The 22,136-nt window shown below is 51.8% G+C and overlaps 1 protein-coding gene across 1 annotated transcript; it reads right to left on the bottom strand.

Annotated features, from left to right (window-relative positions):
- Positions 1 to 1,059: 1,059 nt before the first annotated feature.
- Positions 1,060 to 19,193, bottom strand: Fblim1 (filamin binding LIM protein 1). The gene is made up of 9 exons (XM_051171830.1): positions 19,033 to 19,193; positions 17,917 to 17,969; positions 17,245 to 17,500; positions 13,591 to 13,772; positions 12,702 to 12,819; positions 8,361 to 8,530; positions 6,557 to 6,735; positions 5,051 to 5,168; positions 1,060 to 1,173 (listed from the first exon to the last, which is right to left on the bottom strand). The coding sequence occupies exons 3-9, from the start codon at positions 17,489 to 17,491 to the stop codon at positions 1,060 to 1,062; spliced, it is 1,128 nt and encodes a 375-aa protein (XP_051027787.1). The 5' UTR covers positions 17,492 to 17,500; positions 17,917 to 17,969; positions 19,033 to 19,193.
- Between the last annotated feature and the right edge of the window lie 2,943 nt (positions 19,194 to 22,136).

Raw genomic sequence — 22,136 nt, forward strand, 5'->3', positions numbered from 1 at the left:
AAGCAGGTGGAAGCTGCTGCCCACCCTCCCCCTCCTCCTGACTCCCCCATCCCCAGCCCAGCACTTGTTCCAGTAGCTTTTTTTTGTTTTGTTGTTTTTTTGCTTTTCGAGACAGGGTTTCTCTGTGTAGCCTTGGCCATCCTTGACTCACTTTGTAGACTAGGCTGCCTCTGCCTCCCGAGTGCTGGGATTAAAGGCGCGCGCCACCATGCCCGGCGGCATGCCGGGTCCTAATGTGGCCAGAAGAGGGCGTCAAATCTCCTCGAGCTGGAGTTAGAGGTCTGGTAGTTATGACCCTCCATGGAGGTGCTGGGAAACGAACCCTGGACCTCTGCAAGGGTCCAGTGAGGCATCTTGCCAGCCCCCAAGCTGCATTCTTAGACACTGATGAACCAAGGGGAGAGACTTACTGATTTCATCCCACCAAAAAAGAAAAAACAACACAAAACAAAACAAAAACAAAAACAAAAATTAAAAAAAAAACAAAAAACAAAAATTAAAAGATTTTTCTCTCCCCAAATCCAAAGAATATTGTTTTGTAGCATTTAAACAGGACTGACTCACTCTGTAGACTAGGCTGGTCTAGGAGACAGTGGTCTGCCAGCCTCTGCCTCCCAAGTGCTGAGATTAATGCCGGCATAAATGTCTAAGTTTTCAAAAAAATCACTTTTTAGAGTCCCTGGGCAGGTGCACCTCAAACAGCTCAGCTCAGCACACTAAGCCGGCCTCAGCACCTTTTGCTAGGCAGCTAAGCATCATGGTTGGAGACATGGGCATCATTCTGAGACCTGTCCCAATAAACAGGTCAGGGCTAGCACCAGAGAGGGACCAGGGGCCCAATCTGGTGGTGAGTGGCTTTCGGGTCAGTGGATAAGGAGGAGTGGAAAGTCTCGGGGAAGGGGGGGGGGGTGCTGTGTACCAGGAGGCCAAGCCCTGGGGTTTCATTTAGATACTGTGGCCTGAGCAGCGTGCTGGTGCCCGGTGAGGCTCAAAAAGGAAAGTATGCAAGAAAGGTCAGGTGGGGAAACCAAGTCAGGGAAGGGCTGGCCAGCATGGCTCTCAGCAGCAGCCAGCAGCACTCCGTTTCATATGACAGGGCTTGCAGAAGAGGTGGTCATTCAGCGGGTAGCATCCTTGGTCGGTGGGCTCCACAGACAAGAGCACACTGCAATCCTGGGGGGACAAGAGGTAAATGTGGGTGTCCAGGCCTGGACTGTGCCAACAAGGGACCTTTCCAGGGCAACCTCAACTCTCCCCTCCTCCTCTTTATTTTGAGATAGGATCTTTCTGTTTTTGTTTTTCTGAGACAGGGTTTCTCTGTGTTAGCCTTGGCTGTCCTGGACTCACTTTATAGACCAGGCTGGCCTCGAACTCACAGAGATCCACCTGCCTCTGCCTACCAAATGCTGGGACAGGCCTGAACTCTTGATCTGCCCACCCCAGCTTCCAGGACTGAGGTACAGATGTGTGCCACCACGCTGGCTTCAGTTTTCTCAACTTAAATGGTCCTCTGTCATTAGCATTTAATAAGCCGATGCATATGACAATCTTTTTTTTTTTTTTTTTTTTTGGTTTTTCAAGACAGGGTTTCTCTATGTAGCCTTGGCTATCCTGGACCCGCTTTGTAGGCCAGGCTGGCCTCGAACTCACAGCGATCCACCTGCCTCTGCCTCCCGAGTGCTGGGATTATAGGCGTGCGCCACCACGCCCGGCTGCATATGACAATCTTTTATAGTTAATAAACACTTCTCACTTATAGTCACCCTCCCAACAATGGTAAAAGTCACAGACCACAGAGTCAACAGATGCCATGGCCATATGTGGAGACCCTCTTCTATTCTGGGAGAATTGGACCCCACTTCTGTTCCAAACTCCTATGGTTTGAGATTTACCTCTATGGGGTTTTTGTTTGTTTGTTTTTAGGAGTCAGTTTAAGACAGGGTGTAATGCAGTTCCTACTGAAATGTAACTTCCTGGAATCTAAATCCTGACTTAGCCGGGCATCGTGGCGCACGCCTTTTATCCCACTTGGGAGGCAGAGGCAGGGGGAATCTCTGTGAGTTAGAGGCCAGCCTGGTCTACAAAGTGAGTCCAGGACAGCCAAGGCTAACAACAAGAGACCCTGTCTCGGAAAAAAAAAAAAATCCTCACTAACTAGCCTGGGTCAAAGTGACCTTGGACAGGAAGTGTGGGTATTTGCTCAGCCAATCTCTTATGACCGCCTGGTACCAGTGGACTCTGTCAGGGCTCTGGGAGAGATAACAGCACTCGATCTTCCCCATTGGTCTCTCAAGACAGCCTTATCAGCTGGATGGACCTTGAGCTCTTAACTGAGGTAGGTATGAAGCAATCAACTTTTCTCCCAAGGTCCTCTAGGCTCGACATTATCTTTTAAAATAAACACAAGTGAATATATGTTTAGAGTTACTCATTGGCTGACTGAGAGGTCCTGCCCTGGGACTCTCCATGCAGGTGAGACAGGGGGCTGGAGAGATGGCTGAGAGGTTAAGGGCACTGACTGCTCCTGCAGACGTCCTGATTCAATTCCCAGCAACCACATGGTGGCTCACACCATCTATAATGTGATCAGATGCCCTCTTCTGGCCTGCAGGTGTACACGCAGGCACTGTATGCATAATAAATAAATGTTAAAAAAAAAAAAAATGACCATCTGCGCCTTCATCACCAGAGGACAGAAAGCTCAGAGCTACAGGGCTGGAGTGGGGCACTGGAGTGGGGAGAGTCCTTGGAGCCCACTGCTGGACTAACTACCCCACCTGCAGGCAGGGTCCAGGCAGAAGGAAAGAATACAGTCCTGTCGGGCAGTGGTGGCACATGCCTTTAATCCTAGCACTCGAGGAGGCAGAGGCAGGCGGATCACTGTGAGTTCGAGGCCAGCCTGGTCTACAAAGTGAGTCCAGGACAGCCAAGGCTACACAGAGAAACCCTAAAAACTTTAAGATGGCCTGGTGATGGTGGCATATACCTTTACTCCCAGCATTTGGGAGACAGAGGCAGTTGGATCTCTGAGAGTTCAAGGCCAGCTAGAGCTACACAGAGAACAAGGTTGTAGCCACGGCTGCCCTCTTCTGGTCACAGGACCCTACCTGAGCACTGCCTGCCGCGTTCCCTCCCTTCATAGCCCAGCCCTGACATTCCTGCTGCCTCAAGTGCTCACCAGACCTTTCCCTTCTTGGCTCCATCACTTACCACCCCTCAGGCCTTCTGCACCCCAGACACACCTAGTAAATCCCATTTCCTCTGAGTCTTCAGACTTATTACTGCAACAGTGGGTCACTCCCTGTTTGTCTCCCCCTTCGCTCCCCAGCCCCTTCCTTCCTGTGTGTGTATACGTGTGCATGTGTGTGCATGTGCTCCTGTGTGTGGGAATACCTTTGAGGGTCACTTTTTTCTTTTCGAGACAGGGTCTCTCTGTGTTAGCCCTGGCTGTCCTAGACTCACTTTGTAGACCAGGTTGGCCTCAAACTCACAGCAATCCACCTGCCTCTGCGTCCCCACTGCTGGGATTAAAGGTGTGCGCCACCGTGGCTGGCTTACTGGCAGTCTCTTGATTGCTAACTGATGTGGGAGAGCCCACTCACTGCAGGTAGTACCATCCTGAGGCAGGGAGCTCTGGGCTGTATAAGCAATCTCTCTGAACAGATATCAGAGAGAGTGTGTTTGGGCCAGGAGGCAGCATTGCATTCCTCCAAGTTCCTGCCTTAGTTTCCCATAATGACAGACTGTAACCTGTACAATAATAAATCTTTTGTTTTGTTGGTTTTCCAAGACAGGGTCTCTTTGTGTAGCCTTGGCTGTCCTGTACTCAATTTGTAGACCAGGCTGGCCTTGAACTCACAGCAATCTGTCTGCCTCTGCCTTCCAAGTGCTGGGATTAAAGGTGTGCACCACCATGCCTCGCTTATAAATCTTCTTCTCAACCAATTTGCTTTCGGTTGTGGGACTTACCGTAGCAACGGACAAGGATCCATGCTAGGCCAACGAGGGACCTTCCTGGGGCAGTACGCCCCTCCCACAATGGGGTCTACTTACTCTCTCGGGCCTTCTAAGGATGTAAACCTGAGCCATCTATGTCCACATGCTGTGCCAGCACCAGAAAAGAGAGCAAAAGCAGGGCTAGGAGCTGCAGCGAGAGCCTCTGGGGCAGGGCTGGGAGGTGCAGCGGGAGCCCCCGGAGCAGGACTGGGAGGTGCAGCGAGAGCCCCCGGGGCAGGACTGGGAGGTGCAGCGGGAGCCCCCGGAGCAGGGCTGGGAGGTGCAGCGGGACCCCCCCGGGGCAGGGCTGGGAGGTGCAGCGGGAGCCCCCGGGGCAGGGCTCGGAGGTGCAGTGGGAGCCCCCGGAGCAGGGCTGGGAGGTGCAGCGGGAGCCCCCGGGGCAGGGCTCGGAGGTGCAGTGGGAGCCCCCGGGGCAGGGCTGGGAGGTGCAGCGGGAGCCCCCGGGGCAGGGCTGGGAGGTGCAGCGGGAGCCCCCGGGGCAGGGCTCGGAGGTGCAGCGGGAGCCCCCGGGGCAGGGCTGGGAGGTACAAGTGAGAGCCCCCGGGGCTACATTTGCTACCTACACCGTCACCACCCACCATGAGTGAACATAGTCTCTTTCCATAGTTAGTGATGTGAGCGAATAATCTGATGGAGCCGTGTGTGAGTGTGTGTGTGTGTGTGTGTGGTGTGCGCATATGTGTGTGTGGTGTGTGTGTGTGTGTGTGTGTGGTGTGCGCGTATGTGTGTGTGGTGTGTGTGTGTGGTATGTGTGTGTGTGTGTGTGGTGTATGTGTGTGTGGTGTGTTTCCTAAGGCAGGATTTCCCTGTGTAGCCCTGGCTGTTTTGGAACTCACTTCAAACCACCTGCCTCTGCCTCCTTAGTGCTGGGATTGATTAAAGGCGTGCCCCACCACGCCTGCCTGGCTGCCGTGTGTGTTCTGTTCTTATCTCCACCTTTCCTGGCCTCTGCTGGGGTGTGGTGAGCAGGAGAGCTCTCGGCCCAAGGCTACCCATGGCCACAGCACTTTAAACCACCTCAGCTCTGACTCACCTCACAACGGTAACAGTTTTCATGGAAGTTCCTTCCCATGCACTCAATTTTGAAGGCATCCCTCCCATCTCCGGGGATGATGGGACTCTCACAGATGCTGCACACAGGTGCAAATTTCCTAGAGGGAGTGGGGGAAGCACACACCAGGAATGTCAGCCGCTCACTGACAACAGAATCAGTTGGCAGAAGTGGGTGACAAAGTTCACCTCCCAGAGCGCCTCCCCCCACGGGGTTGCTAGGTGACAGAATCCGAGGAGACAGCCACAGAGGGCTACCCTTCCGGGTCAGGTGGGAGGAGGGAATTAATGCATTGAGTCCAGGTTCCCAGAGTGCAGTTATCGAGGGGCCATCCGTTATCCTGTACTCTGCTTAATTGAACATTGCTTTTGCACACGTTAAGAATGCATTTTATTGGGCCGGGCGTGGTGGCGCACGCCTTTAATCCTAGCACTTGGGAGGCAGAGGCAGGTGGATCACTGTGAGTTCGAGGCCAGCCTGGTCTACAAAGTGAGTCTAGGACAGCCAAGGCTACACAGAGAAACTTTGTCTCGAAAAACAAAACAAAACAAAACAAAAAAAAGGAATGCATTTTATGGCTGGAGAGATGGCTCACTGTGCCTCACCTCTTTGCAAACAGGGGCAAAGCAGGAGTCTCCTTACATCTATAATGATATATACTCTGCTCCCTCCAGTTCCCAGGGGAGGAGACATGGCCCAGGGTCTGAACGTGAGGCTCCAAGTAAAGTCCTTTTTATTTTCTTATAAATGTTTTGAAAAAAAATTTTTTTAATTTCGTTTTATTTCATGTGCATTGAGGTGTTGCCTGCAAGTATATCTGTGTGAGGGCGTCAGATTCTCTGGCATTGGAGCTACCGACAGTTGTGTGAGCTACCATGTGGGTACTGGGAATTGAACCCATGTCTTCTGGAAGAGCAATCAGTGCTCTTAACCACCGAGCCATCTCTCCAGACCCTATAATTGAGACAGGGTCTCCTATAGCTTAGGACAGCCTTGAACTTGCTAGGGTAGCCAAGGACGATGTCAGGCTTCTGATCTTCTGGAATGCTGGGATCACAGGTGAGTGTGTCAGTCACCACAGTATGTTTATGTGGTGTTGGGAATCAAACCAAGAGCTTCATACATGCTCAGCAGGACCTGTACCAACTGAGTCATACTCCAGCTCCCAAGTCAAGTCCTTCATTTTATCTTGGGTACTGTATGCCTCAGTTTCTACTCCTGGTAAAAAGTACTCTCTCAATGTACTCTATGGCCATAAAAAACCAAAACAAAAAAACCTCTGAGGATTGTGTGGGATCCCTCAGAGGATGAGCCTGACAGAGTGCAGGGACTCACAGGAAGATGGCCTCTGTCAGCACAGGAGTGTAGCAAGTGTTGGCCTGACACCCCCACCCCCCGCCCCCTCATCCCCTGCCCTGCCACCTGGCCAGACAAAGAGCAGCCCTGCCTTCCCCACTCCCGCCACTGGGCCCCAGGCTCCCTTCCCACCTGTAGAAGTCAGCCACGCAGTACACCTGGTTCTGGTTGTCCAACGCGAAGGTCTCATCCCCGATGCACCGGGCACAAGTCACACAGGTAAAGCAGGGTGGGTGAAAGGCCTTGCCCAGGGCTCGGATCACGTGGTCTTGGACAACCTCTCCACACTTGCCGCACTTCTCCAGAGTGTCCTGGGGCAGAAAGCTGCTGCTTTGGCCAATCCACAAACATGCCTGCCCCCCATACCCCACAAACCCCGCAACCTTGAGGAGTCTCCAGCCCCCCTTGTCTTTCTCCTTTCTTTCTTGTTTGTTTGGTTTTTTGAGACAGGGTCTCTCTGTGTAGCCTTGGCTTTCTTCCTTCCTTCCTTTATTAGCACTAGGGATTGACATTAGGGCCTGTGCATGCTAGGTGAGCACTCTGCTACTAAAGTATATGGCATGTCTTTAATCCCAGCACTCGAGGGAGGCAGAGGCAGGCAGATCTCTGTGAGTTCACAGCCAGCCTGGTCTACAAAAGTGAGTCCAGGACAGCCAAGGCTAACATAGAGAAACCCTGTCTCAAAAAACCAAAATCAACCAACCAACCAACCAACCAAAGCTGGGTTGAGATTGGGCAGTGGTGGCACATGCCTTTAATAATCCCAACAACATTTAGGAGGCAGAGGCAGGCAGATCTGTGAGTTCGAAGCCAGCCTGGTCTACATAATGAGTTCCAGTCCAGCCAGGGCTACACAGAGAAACCCTGTCTCAAAAAACCAAAAACCAGGGCTGGAAAGATGGCTCAGTGGTTAAGAGCACTTGCTGCTCTTCCAAAGGTCCTGAGTTCAATTCTTAGCAACTACATGGTGACTCACAACCATCTATAAGGAGATCTGGTGCCCTCTTTTAGTTTTCAGGCACACATGCAGGCAGAACATTGTATGTGTAATAAACAAATCTTTTAAAAAATGCAAAAAGAAAAACCAAAAATCAAACCAAACCAAAGCCCCAAAACCACCTCCGCCCCTGGGCCAACCAAAACAGACCAAACTAAAATGGAAGGAAAGGCAAGGAAATGCCTGCTGCCCCTGGGGCCTGAAAAGCGAGAGGAGGCCCCTAGGTTTGGGTCCAGGTGAATTGATTTTTGAACTGATGACCCCGCCCCTCCAAAACTATAAGAGAAAAATGTGCATTGTTTGAAGCCACCATACTGTGGTTTAAATAAGTATTGAATTGAATGCTCTCCATCACCCACCAGGCCTGGGCTCCCGGGGCTGCTGTTAGGAAGTGGTGGGACCCTTAGGGGGCGAGGCCCAATAGCAGCCCATGTTATTGCTGTGTGGAACTGCCCCTTCCTCTTTGCTTGCTGGCCATGAGGGAGCCAGTGTATCCTTCTTTTTTTTTTGTTGTTTTTGTGTTTGTTTTTCAAGACAAGGTTTCTCTGTGTAGCCTTGGCTGTCCTGGACTCACTTTGTAGACCAGGTTGGCCTCGAACTCACAGTGATCCACCTGTCTCTGCCTCTCAAGTGCTGGGATTAAAGGCATGCGCCACCACGCCCGGCCCAGTGTGTCCTTCTAAAGGCCCCTGCCTCACCACAGGCTCAAGCTGGAACCTCCTGACCGAGTATCATGTTTTTGTTGTTGTTGCTGCAGCCGCAGGAACCTAATCCTGCCCGGGTGAATTTTTTCCTTTCTGAGTCTCAGCTTCCTCGTCTGTGAAATGGGTTCATGCTGCCCAAGCTCTTAGGAGTTCCATAAGGGAAGATATATCTGCCAAGCTCAGTGTGTGCAACCCGGGGGGGGGGGGGGGGGGGGGGCTCTGTGCACAGGAGTACCTGGTAGCAGGCTTCACACAGGGGGCGTCCATCCTTCTGATAGAATCTCTGCCCAGCCAGCTGGCGGCGGCAGGTGCGGCAGGTGAAGCACTGGGCATGGTACTGCCTCTTCATGGCCTCAACAGCCAGCTCTCGAGGGGACACAGGCTTGTGACAGAAGCCGCAGACATCTAGGGAAGGGGAGACACCAGGCTGTCAGCAGCCCAGGAAGGCAGTACCCAATCACCACCCAGAATATGATGCCCGCAGGGTGTCTAGGGCCCAGCCTCCAGGGTTTCCTCAATGGCTAAATATTAAACAGTCAATGCTAAGCTTCAAGGAAGGAAGGTAAATGTCATCTGGGAAGCAAAAACCAAAGACACAGTATTGGGTCAGGCACAGCAATGCACACCTTTCTTTTTATTGTAGCTGTTTTCAGGACAGGGTCTCACCATATGTAGCCCTGGTTGTCCTGGAACTTACTATGTAGACCAGGCTAGCCTCTAATGCCCAGCTGATGATGTATACCTTTAACCCCAGGCCAGCCTTTTGCACAGCAAGATGAAAAAGGAAGCAGAGTTGGCACCTGGTTTATCAACTCTGAGAGAGTGGAGGGGGCCATGGTGAAACCAACACCCAGATGATCCCCATATGTCAAAATCTAAATGTAAAAACTGCTGAAGTCACAAGAATTCCGAGAGAGGCCAGGTGTGGCACATGCCTTTAATCCCAGCACTTGGGAGGCAGAGGCAGGTGGATCGCTGTGAGTTTGAGGCCAGCCTCGTCTACAAAGTGAGTCCAGGACAGCCAAGACTACACAGAGAGACACTGTCTCAAAAAACCAACCAAACAAACACTTACTATGGACTAGAGACATGGCTCAGGGGTTAAAGGCACTGTCTGCTTTTCTAGAGGCCCTGTGTTCAATTCTCAGCAACCACAAGGTGGCTCACAACCATCTGTAATGAGATCTGGTGCCCTTTTCTGATTGCAGGCATAAATGCAGACAGAACATTGTATACATAATAAATACAAAAATCTAAAAAAACAAAAAAAGAACACATACTGCTTTACAGAGACCTGAGTTCAATCCCCCTCACCCACAACAGTCAACAGTCCGCTCCCAACTACCTGTCACTCCAGGGACACAAAGAAACCCTGTCTCGAAAAACAACAAAACAAAAAATATACATGTATGTATATATTGCCACTGAAGAGATAAATGACAAACTTAAGGAAACATTTGCCCTTTGTCTCTCTGTGTGGCCCAGGAGGAAGGACCCTGCTTGACTCAACTGTGTCTTCAGTGCCTGGGGCTCGGCTCTGAGCAAGCACTTCACAGTTAAGTTACAAGGCAATAGTGCTGTGGAGGCTTCCAGAAAACCGCTGGGACCTGCTGCGGTGCACGTAGGCTGGGATGACTAAGAAAGGTGAGGTATCAAAAGCACAAAACTTAAGACACCAGCCTTTTTTTTTTTTAAAATAGGTTTCTTCCTCTTCTAGGGATTTGCCCCAGAAAAACCCACACACGGTGAAATGACCCTGTAGAGTGACTCAGCCCTGTGCAGATACGGCAAGAAACCACCTACAAATCCATCCGGAGGTGGCTGTGTGACCCACCACACCTCCACTCCTACTGAGGACTGCGGCACAGCCTTAAGAAAAAAAAGAAAAGGCCCAGCATTCGGGAGGTTAGAGGCAGGTGGATTGCTGTGAGTTCGAGGCCAGCCTGGTCTGCAAAGTGAGTCCAGGACATCCAAGGCTACACAGAGAAACCATGTATTGAAAAACCAAACCAAACAAACGAACAAAAAACAAAGTGAGTCCAATACAGGCACGGCTATACAGAGAAACCCTGTCTCAAAGAACCCAAAAAAAAAAAAAAAAAAAAAAAAAGAAGAAGAAGAAGAAAGAAAAAGAAAAAAAAAAGAAAGGGAAAGGGCAGGGCAAGGAGCTACTGCACATTCTTTTTGGTTTTTCTTTTTTCTTTCCTTTATTTTATTTTTTGAGACAGGGTTTCTCTGTGTAGCCTTCGTTGTCCTGGACTCACTTTGTAGACCAGGCTGGCCTTGAACTCACAGAGATCCACCTGTCTCTGCCTCCCGAGTGCTGGGATTAAAGGCATGTGCCACCACCGCCTGGCCTGCCACTGCACATTCTGATGGGCAACCCATTCAGAGACAGCTGGGACAACCAGCAATGAAGAACAGCCCAGCAGCTGCTACAGACAGGATTCCCAGCCCCAAAGCCCAAAAGGCAAGATTAGAAACTGGTTTTGTTTGTACTTTGTCTGGGTGGGGGATGGGAACGGATACATAAGGTCTCCCTGTGTAGCCCTGGCTGGCAGGGAAATCCTATGTAGACCTGGCTGGTTTCAAACTTAGAGAACCTTCTATCTTTGCCTCACAAGTACCAGGACTAAAGGCAAGTGCCACCCCATGCTTGGTTGGTTTGGTTTTTTGTTTTTGGGACAAAGTCTCCTGTAGCCTAGGTTAGCCTTCAATTTACTATGTTAGCTGAGGATGACCTTGAATTTCCAATCCTCCTGCATCATACACATAGGCATGAAATAACACATGGAAAAAAATTAACTAAAATGAAAAAAAAAAAAAAGCTTCATTTTTACCTATTGATTGGTTGGGTGCCCATGTGTGTGATTTATTGGTTAGTTGCATGTGCACGGGTGTAGCATGTACGTGTTGAGTAGCGATCAGGAAAAAAACTTCTGAGAGTCTGTTCTACCACATGGGCCTCAGGGATAGAAGTAAGGGTACTAGTCTTGGTGACAAGTGCCCTTACCCCCTAAGCCATCTCTCTACCTTCCCCCTAACAAAAAAAGAATTAAAAAAGAAAGTTGGGCATAGTGGCTCACATCTGTTCTCCTAGCCCCGAAGCTGAGGCAGGTGGGTTGCCACAGCTATGCAGCTGGGCTGACTTTATAGTAATTTCTATGTCAACCAGGGCCAGCTATGGAGTGAGATTCCATCTAAAAAAAAAAAAAAAAACCACACACACACACACACAAAAAGACAGTCGGGTTTTTTTTGTTTTGTTTTCTGGTTTTCAAGGCAGAGTTTCTTTGTGTTAACTCTACCTGTCCTGGAACTCTGTAGACCAGGCTGGCCTCGAACTCACAGTGATCGGCCTGCCTCAGCCTTCTGAGTGCTGGGATTAAAGGCATGTGCCACCACACCCGGCGTGAGAAAAAGAATTTTTAAAGGACCACGCCTGTAATCTTGACACTCAGAAGGGTAAACCAGGAGAATATCAAGTTCAAATCCACATTTGGCTATAGGGAGGCCTCAAAACAAACTAGGGATGTTAGCCAGGGCTACACAGAAAAACCTTTTTTAGAAAAAAGAAAGAAAGAAAGAAAAAAGAAAAGAAAAGGAGGGGGGCTGGAGAGATGGCTCAGAGGTTAAGAGCACTGTCTGCTCTTCCAGAGGTCTTGAGTTCAATTCCCAGCAACCACATGGCGGCTCACAACCACCTATACCTTCCAATGCCCTCCTCTGGTGTGCAGGTGTACATGCAGATAGAATATTCATCCATATAAATAAAATTAAAAAAAAAAAAAAAAGAAAAAGAAAAAGAAAAGGAGGGCTTTAGCTTGCTTGGCAGAGAGTGTGCTTTTCTTTTCTTTCTTTTTTGTTTTGTTTCCTGAGACCGGGTTTTTCTATGTTATCCTGGCTGTCCTGGACGTGCTTTGTAGACCAGGCTGGCCTTGAACTCACGATCCACCTGCCCTGTCTCCTAAGTACTGGGATTAAAGGCTTGTGGTACCACACCTGGCTAGGAAAGTGTGCTTTTTATGAATGAAGCGCTGGCTTCTATTGCAGTGTAGTACCATACAAGCCAGGCACAGTGGCACGCACGGGTAATCCTAGCACTTAAGAGGTGAGGCAGGGGCTGGAGAGATGGCTCAGAGGTTAGGAGTACTGGTTGCTCTTCCAGAAGTCCTGAGTTCAATTCTACAGCAACAACATGGTGGCTCACACCATCTGTGATGAGATCTGATGCCCTCTTCTGGCCTGCAGTGTACATGCAGGCAGAGCACTATATTCATAATAAATAAATTTTTAAAAAATAAAAATGAAAAAAAGAGGTGAGGCAGGTGAGGCAAGAGAAAGTCCTCCTTGGCTACATAAGGAATTCAAGGCTAGCCTGGACTACATGAGACCCTTTCTCAAAAACAACTACAACAGCAACAAACCAGAAGCAAGCACACGGCAGCAGTGGACAACTGTGGTTACACACTGTACAGAGAGTCCCTGTCATGTGAGCAGGAGGGACCCTGCTCCCCCCACTTCCCATGAGAAGCTCATTCTGGCCCCAGGAGACCTAGAGAGCCTGTGGCCGTACCTGTGCACGACTCCGTCTCTGGAGGGTTGATAGGCTCTTCGGGAGGAGGAGGTAGCTCTTCTTCGGAGGGTCTGAGGTGACCAGGCCGAGTCTGGACGGAAGATCCCTTTGATGGAGCCTCTGGGGACACGGACTGAGGAGATAGGAGAGAGGTCAGCTCGTGGGGACTCCATCGGACCCTCTCAGCTTCACTCTTTGGGTGACTCCAAGTACAATTAATCCCATTGTACAGATGAGGAAACTGAGGCTGGAGAAACAAGTGTCCTGCCTTCACAGCTCAGCAGGAAGGTTACCATGGCATCAAGAGCCAAGACCTCCCTGCTCCCTGCCTAGGGCTCCCTCCACCAAAGTGTCTCCGTCACACTTGCTAGTCAGGCACTCTACCACTGAACTAACTATATCCCCCAACCTCCTTTCTTCCTCTCAGTTCCAGATAGGGTCTCACTATGTTGCTCAGGCTGGCCCTGAACTCACTTTGTAGCTCAGGCTAGGCCTTGTGATTGACCTCGGCCTCCTCAGTATCCACAATTATGGCCCTGCAACCTCAGGCTCAGCTTGACTCCTGTTTCTAAGAACATCCCAGAAACGATGCATCCTAGCCACCAACACTGGCTGCAGGTGACACAGACCTTCACCCAGGACACCGCTCACATTGACAACCCTCTCATAAAGGGAAGAAGTAATTGGCTTCCGTGTAGTGTGAAGATTTGGGTCAGAACCAGGACATGTCTTGCCAGGGACCCTGAAAATCCCAAACAATTTCTACCAGCTTTGGGACTTGGAAGACTGACTGTCTTCACGAAGTTCACCTTGGTAATAATGCTGGGAAAAGCCCAGGCCCTCCTTCTCCAACCCAGGAGCCAAGGAAGCCTGGCGACACTCGCAGTACCTGTGGTAGGGGCGGAGGTGGGGGTGGGAGCAGGTGGAGTTGTTCCAAGTCAGGAATGAGTGATGCCCCAGGCAGGATGGGAGGCTCTTCTTCTGGGAGAGGCAGGAAGGCTGAAGGGGGTGGTGGCGGAGGCGGGAGGTCTAGGTCTTCGTCATTCAGGAGAGGAGGTGGGGGAGAGCATCCTACGACGGAAAGGAGATGGGTGCCCAGAGTTCCCAAAAGGCACAAGGCAGGTCTACTTACCCAGAAGGCCAAGCAGCAGGGACTGAACACTCAGGTCTGGCTGCAGACTTGGTTCCACCCTCAACTGCTGCCCCTGGCTTGCTGTGTATCCATAGGTAAGAGCTACAACTCTTTGAGTCCTAAATTGCTCCTTTGGAGAGTGAGCCTCAAAGCCTAAGGCTGCTCTGAGAGGATAGGATTTGCCCACAGTGAGTGGCTGACCCAAGGCCAGAGCTCAGACACAATGGGTACCTTCAGGGCGGCATAGCTGAGACCTGAGTTCCATTCCTAGGGCCTACATGTGGAAGGAGAGAACTGACTGCTACAAGTTGTCCTCTGACCTCCACATATAAATGCTATGGCACACGGACAATAAACACACCTAATGAAAATTAATAAACAGAGCTGGGTGTGGTTGCACATGCCTGTAATCCCAGCATTCAGGGAGGCAGAGGCCAGCCTGGTCTACAAAGGCAGTCTAGGACAGACAAGGCTACACAGAGAAACCATGTCTCAAAAAACAAAACAAGCCAGGTGTGGTGGCTCACGCCTTTAATCCCAGCACTCGGGAGGCAGAGGCAGGCGGATCGATGTGAGTTCGAGGCCAGCCTGGTCTACAAAGTGAGTCCAGGATGGCCAAGGCTACACAGAGAAACCCTGTCTCGGAAAAAAAAAAAAAAGGAAGGCCCTCCATATACTATTCTCATAGAGACCCTGAGTTCAATTCCCAGTACCATATCAGGTGGCTCACAACCAGCTCCAGGAACTCCTACACCCTCTTCTGGCCTCTGAGGGTACTGCACTCACACCTGCACAAACTCAATGCAGATGCAACCCACGTACAAATGTACACATATGCACACAAAAATTTAAAAAATCTGAGGCTGGTGGGTGGCTTTGTGGTTAAATGCACTTGCTGCTCTTCCAGAGGAATGGGGTTCAGTTCCCAGAACCCACATGGTAGCTCACAACTGTCTGTAATTCTGGCTCCAGGTCATCCAATACCCTTTTCTGGCACAGACAGACTTGCCCAAACATATTCATATACATAAAAAATGCAAATAAATAAGATAAGAATCCCAGCACTTGGGAGGCAGAGGCAGGTGGATCTCTGTGAGTTAGAGGACAGCTTGTTCTACAAAGTGAGTCCAGGACAGCCAAGGCTACACAGAGAAACCCTGTTTCAAAAAACAAAACAAACAAAAAAGTTTGTTTGCTTGTTTTTGTGGTCTGGGGAGCAAACCAAGGGCTTCCTACTGGCTTGGCCAGGGGTGGGGTACAGCTGAGCTCCATCACTCGCTTGAGACACTGCTGAGTAGGTGCGGTGTGGCCTAGCAACCCAAAAAATGGAAAAGGATGAGGAGAGGGGATAGGAGGGGGACCAGGGTAGTGGGGAAGGGAAGGCGGGAGGGGACAGGAAGAGAGGAAGGAAAGTTTTTTTGTTTTTTGTTTTTTTTAAAAGTCTGGCAAGGTGGCATGTGCCTGTCCAGGCTACAACGGAGGCTGAGGAAGAGGAACCACAGTTCAAGATCAGCTGGAGTTACATGGGGCTGAGAAGCTGATTTGGCAGCCAAGAAAAATTGCTACCAAAGCCAGGCCTTTTAATCCCAGCACTCGGGAGGCAGAGGCGGGCGGATGTCTGTGAGTTCGAGGCCAGCCTGGTCTACAGAGTGAGTCCAGGACAGCTAAGGCTACACAGAGAGACCCTATCTTGAAAAAAAAAAAAAGAATAGCCAGGCATGCCTTTAATCCCAGCACTCAGAAGGCACAGACAGGTGGAGAGTTTGAGGCCAGCCTGGTCTACAAAACAAGTCCTGGCCAGTCAAGGCTACACAGAGAAACCATGTCTAGATACAAACAAAAAACAGAACAATAACAAAAAGAGGTGTGGTCTTGCTGGAGGAAGTGCATCACTGGGAGCGGGCTTTGAGGTCTCAGAAGCTCAAAGCCAAGCCTAGTGGCTCACTGTCTCTTCCTGCTGCCTGTGGATCCAGATGCAGAACTCCCAGCTCCCTCTCCAGCACCATGTCTGCCTGCTGGCTGCCACTGCTCTTCTAGAGGTCCTGAGTTCAATTCCTAGCAACCACATGGTGGCTCACAACCATCTGCAGTGGGATCTCATTGCCTCTTCTGGTGTGCATTAAGACAGAGCACTCATACACAAAATACATGAAGAAATAAATCTTTGAAAAAGAAAAAAATAACAAAAAAAGAATTGCTGTGGTCATGGCATTTCTTCATAGCAATAGAAACCCTAATTAAGACAATATGCCTCTGTCTGTCTGTCTGTCTGTCTGTCTGTCTGTCTGTCTCTCTCTCTCTCTCTCACACACACACACAGAAACAAACAAACAATTAAATAAATGAAATGAAAATTAAATCACAGGGCTAGTGACATGGCCCAGGGGTGAAAGATGCTAACCACCAAGCCTGGTGACCTGAGTTCAGTCCCCAGGACCCACATAGGCACTGAAAGGAGAGGACACCAACAAGGTGTCCGCTGCTTTCCTCACACACACATGTGCACCAGCAGACAGCAAGGAAGACATCAAATAGCACGTAAGCAGCAGCATCCATGAACAGAGTGAAAACCTCTTCCGGATTCTTCAGGCCTATTTTGGCCTCAGGACCATCACACCTGTTTCTATACCTCCCTCCCCCCATCCAGCAGAAGAGTCTCAGAGAAGCTACCTTGAGGAGTCTCAGAAATAGTTACTTCTTCTTGATGGCACCAGTCTCTGTTGTAAGGTTCTTTTGACACTTGCTATGTATTTTTCAGTTATTATTTACTTTGTATGTGTGTGCATGTGAGCATGTGTGTATGTGTGTGTGTGTGTGTGTGTATACATGTGGAGGTCAGAGGACAACTTGCAGAAGTTGAACTGTCTTTCCACCTTTGCGTAAGGTTCTAGGGAATTGAACTCAGGTCCTTATGCTTGTCCAGCAAGCATTTTTTACCCACCATCTTGCTGGCCCTGTATTAATGCTCTTAGTCCCCACAAGTATACTTTGAAGTCTCTCTCTCTCTCTCTAATTATTTATTTTTATTTTATGTGCATTGGTGTTTTGCCTGCATGTATGTCTGTGGGTGTCAGATCTTGGAGTGGAGTTACAGACAATTGTGAGCTGTCGTGTGGGTGCTGGGAATTGAACCAGGGACCTCTGGAAGAGCAGTCAGTGCTCTTAACCGCTGAGCCATCTCTCCAGCCCCAAGTTCTCCTCTCTTACAGGCTAAGAAATGGAGGCTCAGAGAGGTTAAGCGACATCACAGAGCTGAGGAAGCAGAGGTGTCGGGGCTCAGGGACAGGCAGGTGGGTTCCTGAGTTGGCTTGGCACACAGTAGGCACTTGATGACTGAGTAACCCAGAGCCTGCCCTTTCCTCCCTGTCTTGGTGCTGTCTCTGTCCTGTCCCCTTAGGGCCATTCCCTTACCTCCATTGGAGAGCTGGGGTGGAACTGCAGGGAGAGAAACAGTGGTCCTGCCAGAGGGCGCCCAGGCGTTGGAGTTCCTGCCCATGCCAGCCGCAGGTGTCTTTGTGGGAAGGGTCTCCCAGGGCCGGGCATGCTGGACTTCACAAGCTGCCCGACCCACTTTCTCAGTCACTGCGACGTCCCGGCGTGGGGGTGCCAAGGTGATGAAAACAGAGGAGGCCACCCTCTTCTCAGGCTTGGAGGCCATGACTGGCTCCTGCTGGGGCCAAGGGCAGAGGGTTTCAGGTTGTGACAGGGTACCCTGCTGGCCACACACAGCCAGAGCGTCCTCCCTCCTCCCTTCTCCCATAAGATAACCTCAGTGTGGTGGTGGGCTCAGCCTAACACCCAGCCCCACCTGAGACGGGACTGAGGCAGGAGAATGGTGAATTCTGGGCCAGCCTGGGCTGCACAGTAAGAAGCGAACAAATGGAGGTAGGAGAGGCAGGGGACAGCCTTCAGATAGGCCAGGTGGCCAGGTCACAGGGCTCACACACCCTGAAGGGCCCTCCCAGTAGCTTATGCTCCCGAGCAATGCACAGCCCCCGTGACTCAGAGATCACCTCCTCTGGAGCCCAGCCCAGGCAGCTGACAGACATAGGCCCTGACACCTGCCCACAGCCCCTCCCTCACCTGAGATACTGATTTCCACTGGAAGAAAAGGTCCAAAGTTCAGGCCAGAGCCTCTGGAAGGAAGAAAACAGAAACAGAAGAGTGGCAGAATGAATAAACGACAGGGCTCGCTGTTCCCCTGCTGCCCTGAATACCCAACAACACCGTCGTCATCCTCTCCTCAGTGAGGAAACTAAGACTCAGAGAAGTCAAGCCCCTAGTCCAGGGTCCCCCAGCACTAGAACCAGCATTTCAGCCCAGAGCTTGACTGCTCTCTTCCCTTCTGCCCTCCCCAATCAGCCCCCAAGCCAGCACATCCTCGATTCTGCCTCATGGCAGAATTGTCACTTCACCTCATCTCCAAAACCATGGCCTGAGCTGGGCGTGGTGGCGCATGCCTTTAATCCCGGAACTTGGGAGGCAGAGGCAGGAAGATCTCTGAATTTGAGGCCAGCCTGTTCTACAGAGTGAGGACCAGGACAGCCAGAGCTACACAGAAAACCCTGTCTTAAATCTTAAACACACACACACACACACACACACACACACAGAGAGAGAGAGAGAGAGAGAGAGAGAGAGAGAGAGAGTGTGTGTGTGTGTGTGTGTGTGTGTGTGTGTGTGTGTGTGTGTGTGTGTGTCTGGGTAACCCTAGCTGTCCTGGACTCACTTTGTAGACCAGGCTGGCCTCGAACTCACAGAGACCCGCCTGCCTCTGCCTCCCGAGTGCTGGGATTACAGGCGTGTGCCACCATGCCTGGCCAAGAGAGAAGTTTTTAAGGCTCCCTACTATACAGTTAGAAGGATGACACTAAGCTTTTGAGGCCTCACCTCTCCCAACCCTGCCCTTCTCGCTGACTTGGGGATGGGACTCAGGGTTTCCCATGCACAAGGCACATGTTCTACTGCCCAGCCACACCTAGCCCGCCTCAAATTCTTTTAACCATCTTAGACCTTTCTTTTCCCCCTATTCCCCTATCCCCCTACCCCTCCAACCCTGCCGACTGCCTTTCTCTGTTGGAGGATCCAATCTGGTTTCTTTCTTCTGTTCCTACAGGGTCGATTTCAGCACTCTCAGAAGCCCAGTTCAGACCTCACCTCCTCCAGGAAGCGTCCCCCCTCCCACCCCCTGACTCCCACCCTGGGGCAATGTCTGCTTCCTCTCGGTGAGGACAGCCCATCATAGGACCTGCTGGCTCACTCTCCAGGTGTGGGATAACCTCAGGTAACCTGGCCTGCATTCAGCTGCCTCCATCAGGAGCCAGAGAGAGGCTCACTGTGCACGTGTTGAAGATCTGGGAGGAGGAGGTACCTTTTTTTTTTTTCGAGACAGGGTTTCTCTGTGTAGCCTTGGCCATCCTGGACTCACTTTGTAGACCAGGCTGGCCTCGAACTCACAGCGATCCGCCTGCCTCTGCCTCCCGAGTGCTGGGATTAAAGGCGTGCACCACCACGCCAGGCTCAGGAGGAGGTACCTTAAAGTTGGGAAGGGCAGTCGGTTCCTGGAGCCAGCAGCCTCTGAGGCTGAGGTCAAGGTGGGTCACCGTGGGTGAACTGGCCACATAGCACAGAAATTGTCCCTGGCACCCAACCATAGTTCCCTGGCTAAAAATGTGCCCTTTATCTCTCATCCTCATTCTGTGTGGGCCAACATGACATGACCCTGAAACCCAGTCACGGTCACTTGAGCAGTGGGGATGGCCAATAGGGAGGGATGACAGCCCCTGAGACCCTAACGGCAGGTGTGGACCTCACATGGCCATTCATGGGTCTCTCTCTGATTCTCAAGGAACTTTGGCCTCCTTGGGCCTGCCTGCTGGCTGACAGAAAAATGCCAAGAAAATAGCTCTGGGGGCGCCCAGCATGGTGCTGCAATGCTTTTAATCCCAGGCTAGCCTGGTCTACAGAGAGAGTTCCAGGACAGCCAGGGCATACAGAGAAACCCTGTCTCGAAACAGGGACAAATTAAAAACATTTTGCAGCCAGGAATGATAACACATACTTGTAACTGTAAATCCTGCACTCAGGAGGCAGAGGCAGGAGGACCGTCAGTTCAGGCCCAACCTGGGCTACACAGTTAGATCCTATCTCAACCCCAGCCCCATAAATAAAACCCATTTTGCACATGATCTTCAGAGGACGTCTCATAAGCAAAGCAGAAACACTAACACTGACATTTATTAAAGCCAAGAGCTCAGACCTCAAACCTCAGCTGTAGGGTGGCTCTGTCACAAGGTCCCAACAGAAGTTCAAGTGCGTCTCTTGGGCCCTCCAGCCAGGCTTGGAATCCTATCAAAGAATTGCTGGAAGTCCACGGGCATCCTTGGACTTTTTCTTCCCTGGACCATGCAAGCCTTCTCCCCGTTTTCCAGGCTCCTCCCCTTCCCCCAAATGACCCAATCCAGACCAGTTTCTTGCGGTCAACACATTCTAGGCGGCTCCTCTCGGACAGGCTGTGGCAGGCTCTTCAGGAACCCTCCTCCACCTCCTTACCCCCTACTCTGACACCCCCCTCCCCATCCTGCCTGCTTTCTCGGAAACATCCAGCGTGGAGGCCAGATGTTCACAGCTGGGCAGCCATACCCGCCCCCTACCGTTGTCTTGCAGCTACGGAGACCTGGGGGGTGGGGATGGGGGTGGGATAGAACAGGCTGGGGATTTTTCAAAGGTCTGTCAGATCCCATAAGGAGAGTCTGCTGGCGCTTCCCTTTGCTCCCACTGCCCCGGGGTTCACCCTGGAGGAGGGGAGGTATATTGTATGACAGCTTCCCAGCCGACCCTCCTCCCCCATCCTTCCTCCCCCGGAGGGCAAATCAGACACCCAAACCCAGTTGGGTAAGCGGAGAAAGTGGGAACAAAGGGAAGGAAAGTCATTTCCTGTCAAGAGGAAGGAAGCAGGCTCCGAGCTGGCTGGCCAGCCAGCCAGCCAGCCAGCTAGGGCCGGCTTTAGGCTCTAGCCCCTGGGAAGGGATGTGCTGGCAGCCTGGAGGAGTCCCTCCTTCCTTACTCTTTGCCCGCACTCCTAAACCTGCTCTCTCACACAGACCCACAAAGCAGACTAAGTTTGGGGCCAGAATTAAGCTTTGCTGGAGGTGGGAGAGTCTATGTCCCCCCACCTCACTCCCACAAAACACCTTGCGGTCTCAGAAGGGTAAGAAGCTCTCATCCTCTTTCCTAACTCCAGAGGAAGGAAGAGGCTCAGAGTTCGGTTCTCCCAGCGCCACGCCTCTTTCATCGTGGGTGACCTTGATCCGGTTACCCAACCTCTCTGGGCTTGGTTTTTTTTTTTTTTTTTTTTTAATTCATCAAGTGAAGAGAAATCTGCCCTGGAGGTTGGCTGAGAGGAGGCCAGCTGGTCATTCAGCTCCAGAGCGGCAGGCCGAGCCCTGGAGCTGGTGGACAGTGGTCTCCATTGTTGAGAGAAGGAATCTGGGCGCTGCCCAGCCTCTCTCCCCTTGGGACCTCAGGTCTGGGCTGGAGAGGGACGGGCGTGGGGGGGGGAGTAGTTGTCCACACCTTAGGGATAGCCCATTTCCACACCCTGACAGGCCAGTCAAGAAGACCCCAGGATCTTCATCTCCCTTTCCAGACTGGAGTTGGGAACAGGGCCCGGGGACCATAGGATCTCGGGAACTCCGCGCCCTGGCGTAGCAGCTGGCCCGGTCACCGCGGTGTCTATAATTCGATCCATGTGGGGGAACGCTGTTCTCTTTGTGTGGGAGCTTCCCCCTGCTCACCCCGTCCCACTCCAGGGCGGGGACATGACCCCCGCGCCGTCCCCGCACTCAGCCTCCCAGAGTCCCCAGGGCTGAGATCCCGGGGCACACGGGAGAAGAGAACTCAGGGACAGTACCCACCCTGAGCCTCCCAGCAGTGCCTGCCTGGGTCTAACTAAGCGCAGTGGCCGAGAGTTGCTTGTGCGGCCACCTGCGGGTGACCCTGCTCCGGGAGAACAGCCCAGACCACCACGCCGCACCCGCTTACCTGCCGCGCGCCCCACGCCCCGGCCTCCACCAGCGCTGCGCCTCCGCCCCTCGCTCCCGCCCTAGCCTCCCTCTTTCTGCCCGCCGCCCCGCGCGCCTTACCATAAAAGGTGACGCTCGGGGAGGGGGCGCGGGCTCGCCCTACCTGCCCCCCCACCTGTGGCCGCGCCCCCTCCCTTTGTTCCCGCCACTGCTCCCCTCCCCGTGGCTCCTCCTCCGCTACCCACCCCACGGTGCACTGTGGTGGGGGGAGAGGGGGAC

This window comes from Acomys russatus, chromosome 29 (genome assembly GCF_903995435.1).
Source record: "Acomys russatus chromosome 29, mAcoRus1.1, whole genome shotgun sequence".
In the NCBI taxonomy this organism is placed as follows: domain Eukaryota; kingdom Metazoa; phylum Chordata; class Mammalia; order Rodentia; family Muridae; genus Acomys; species Acomys russatus.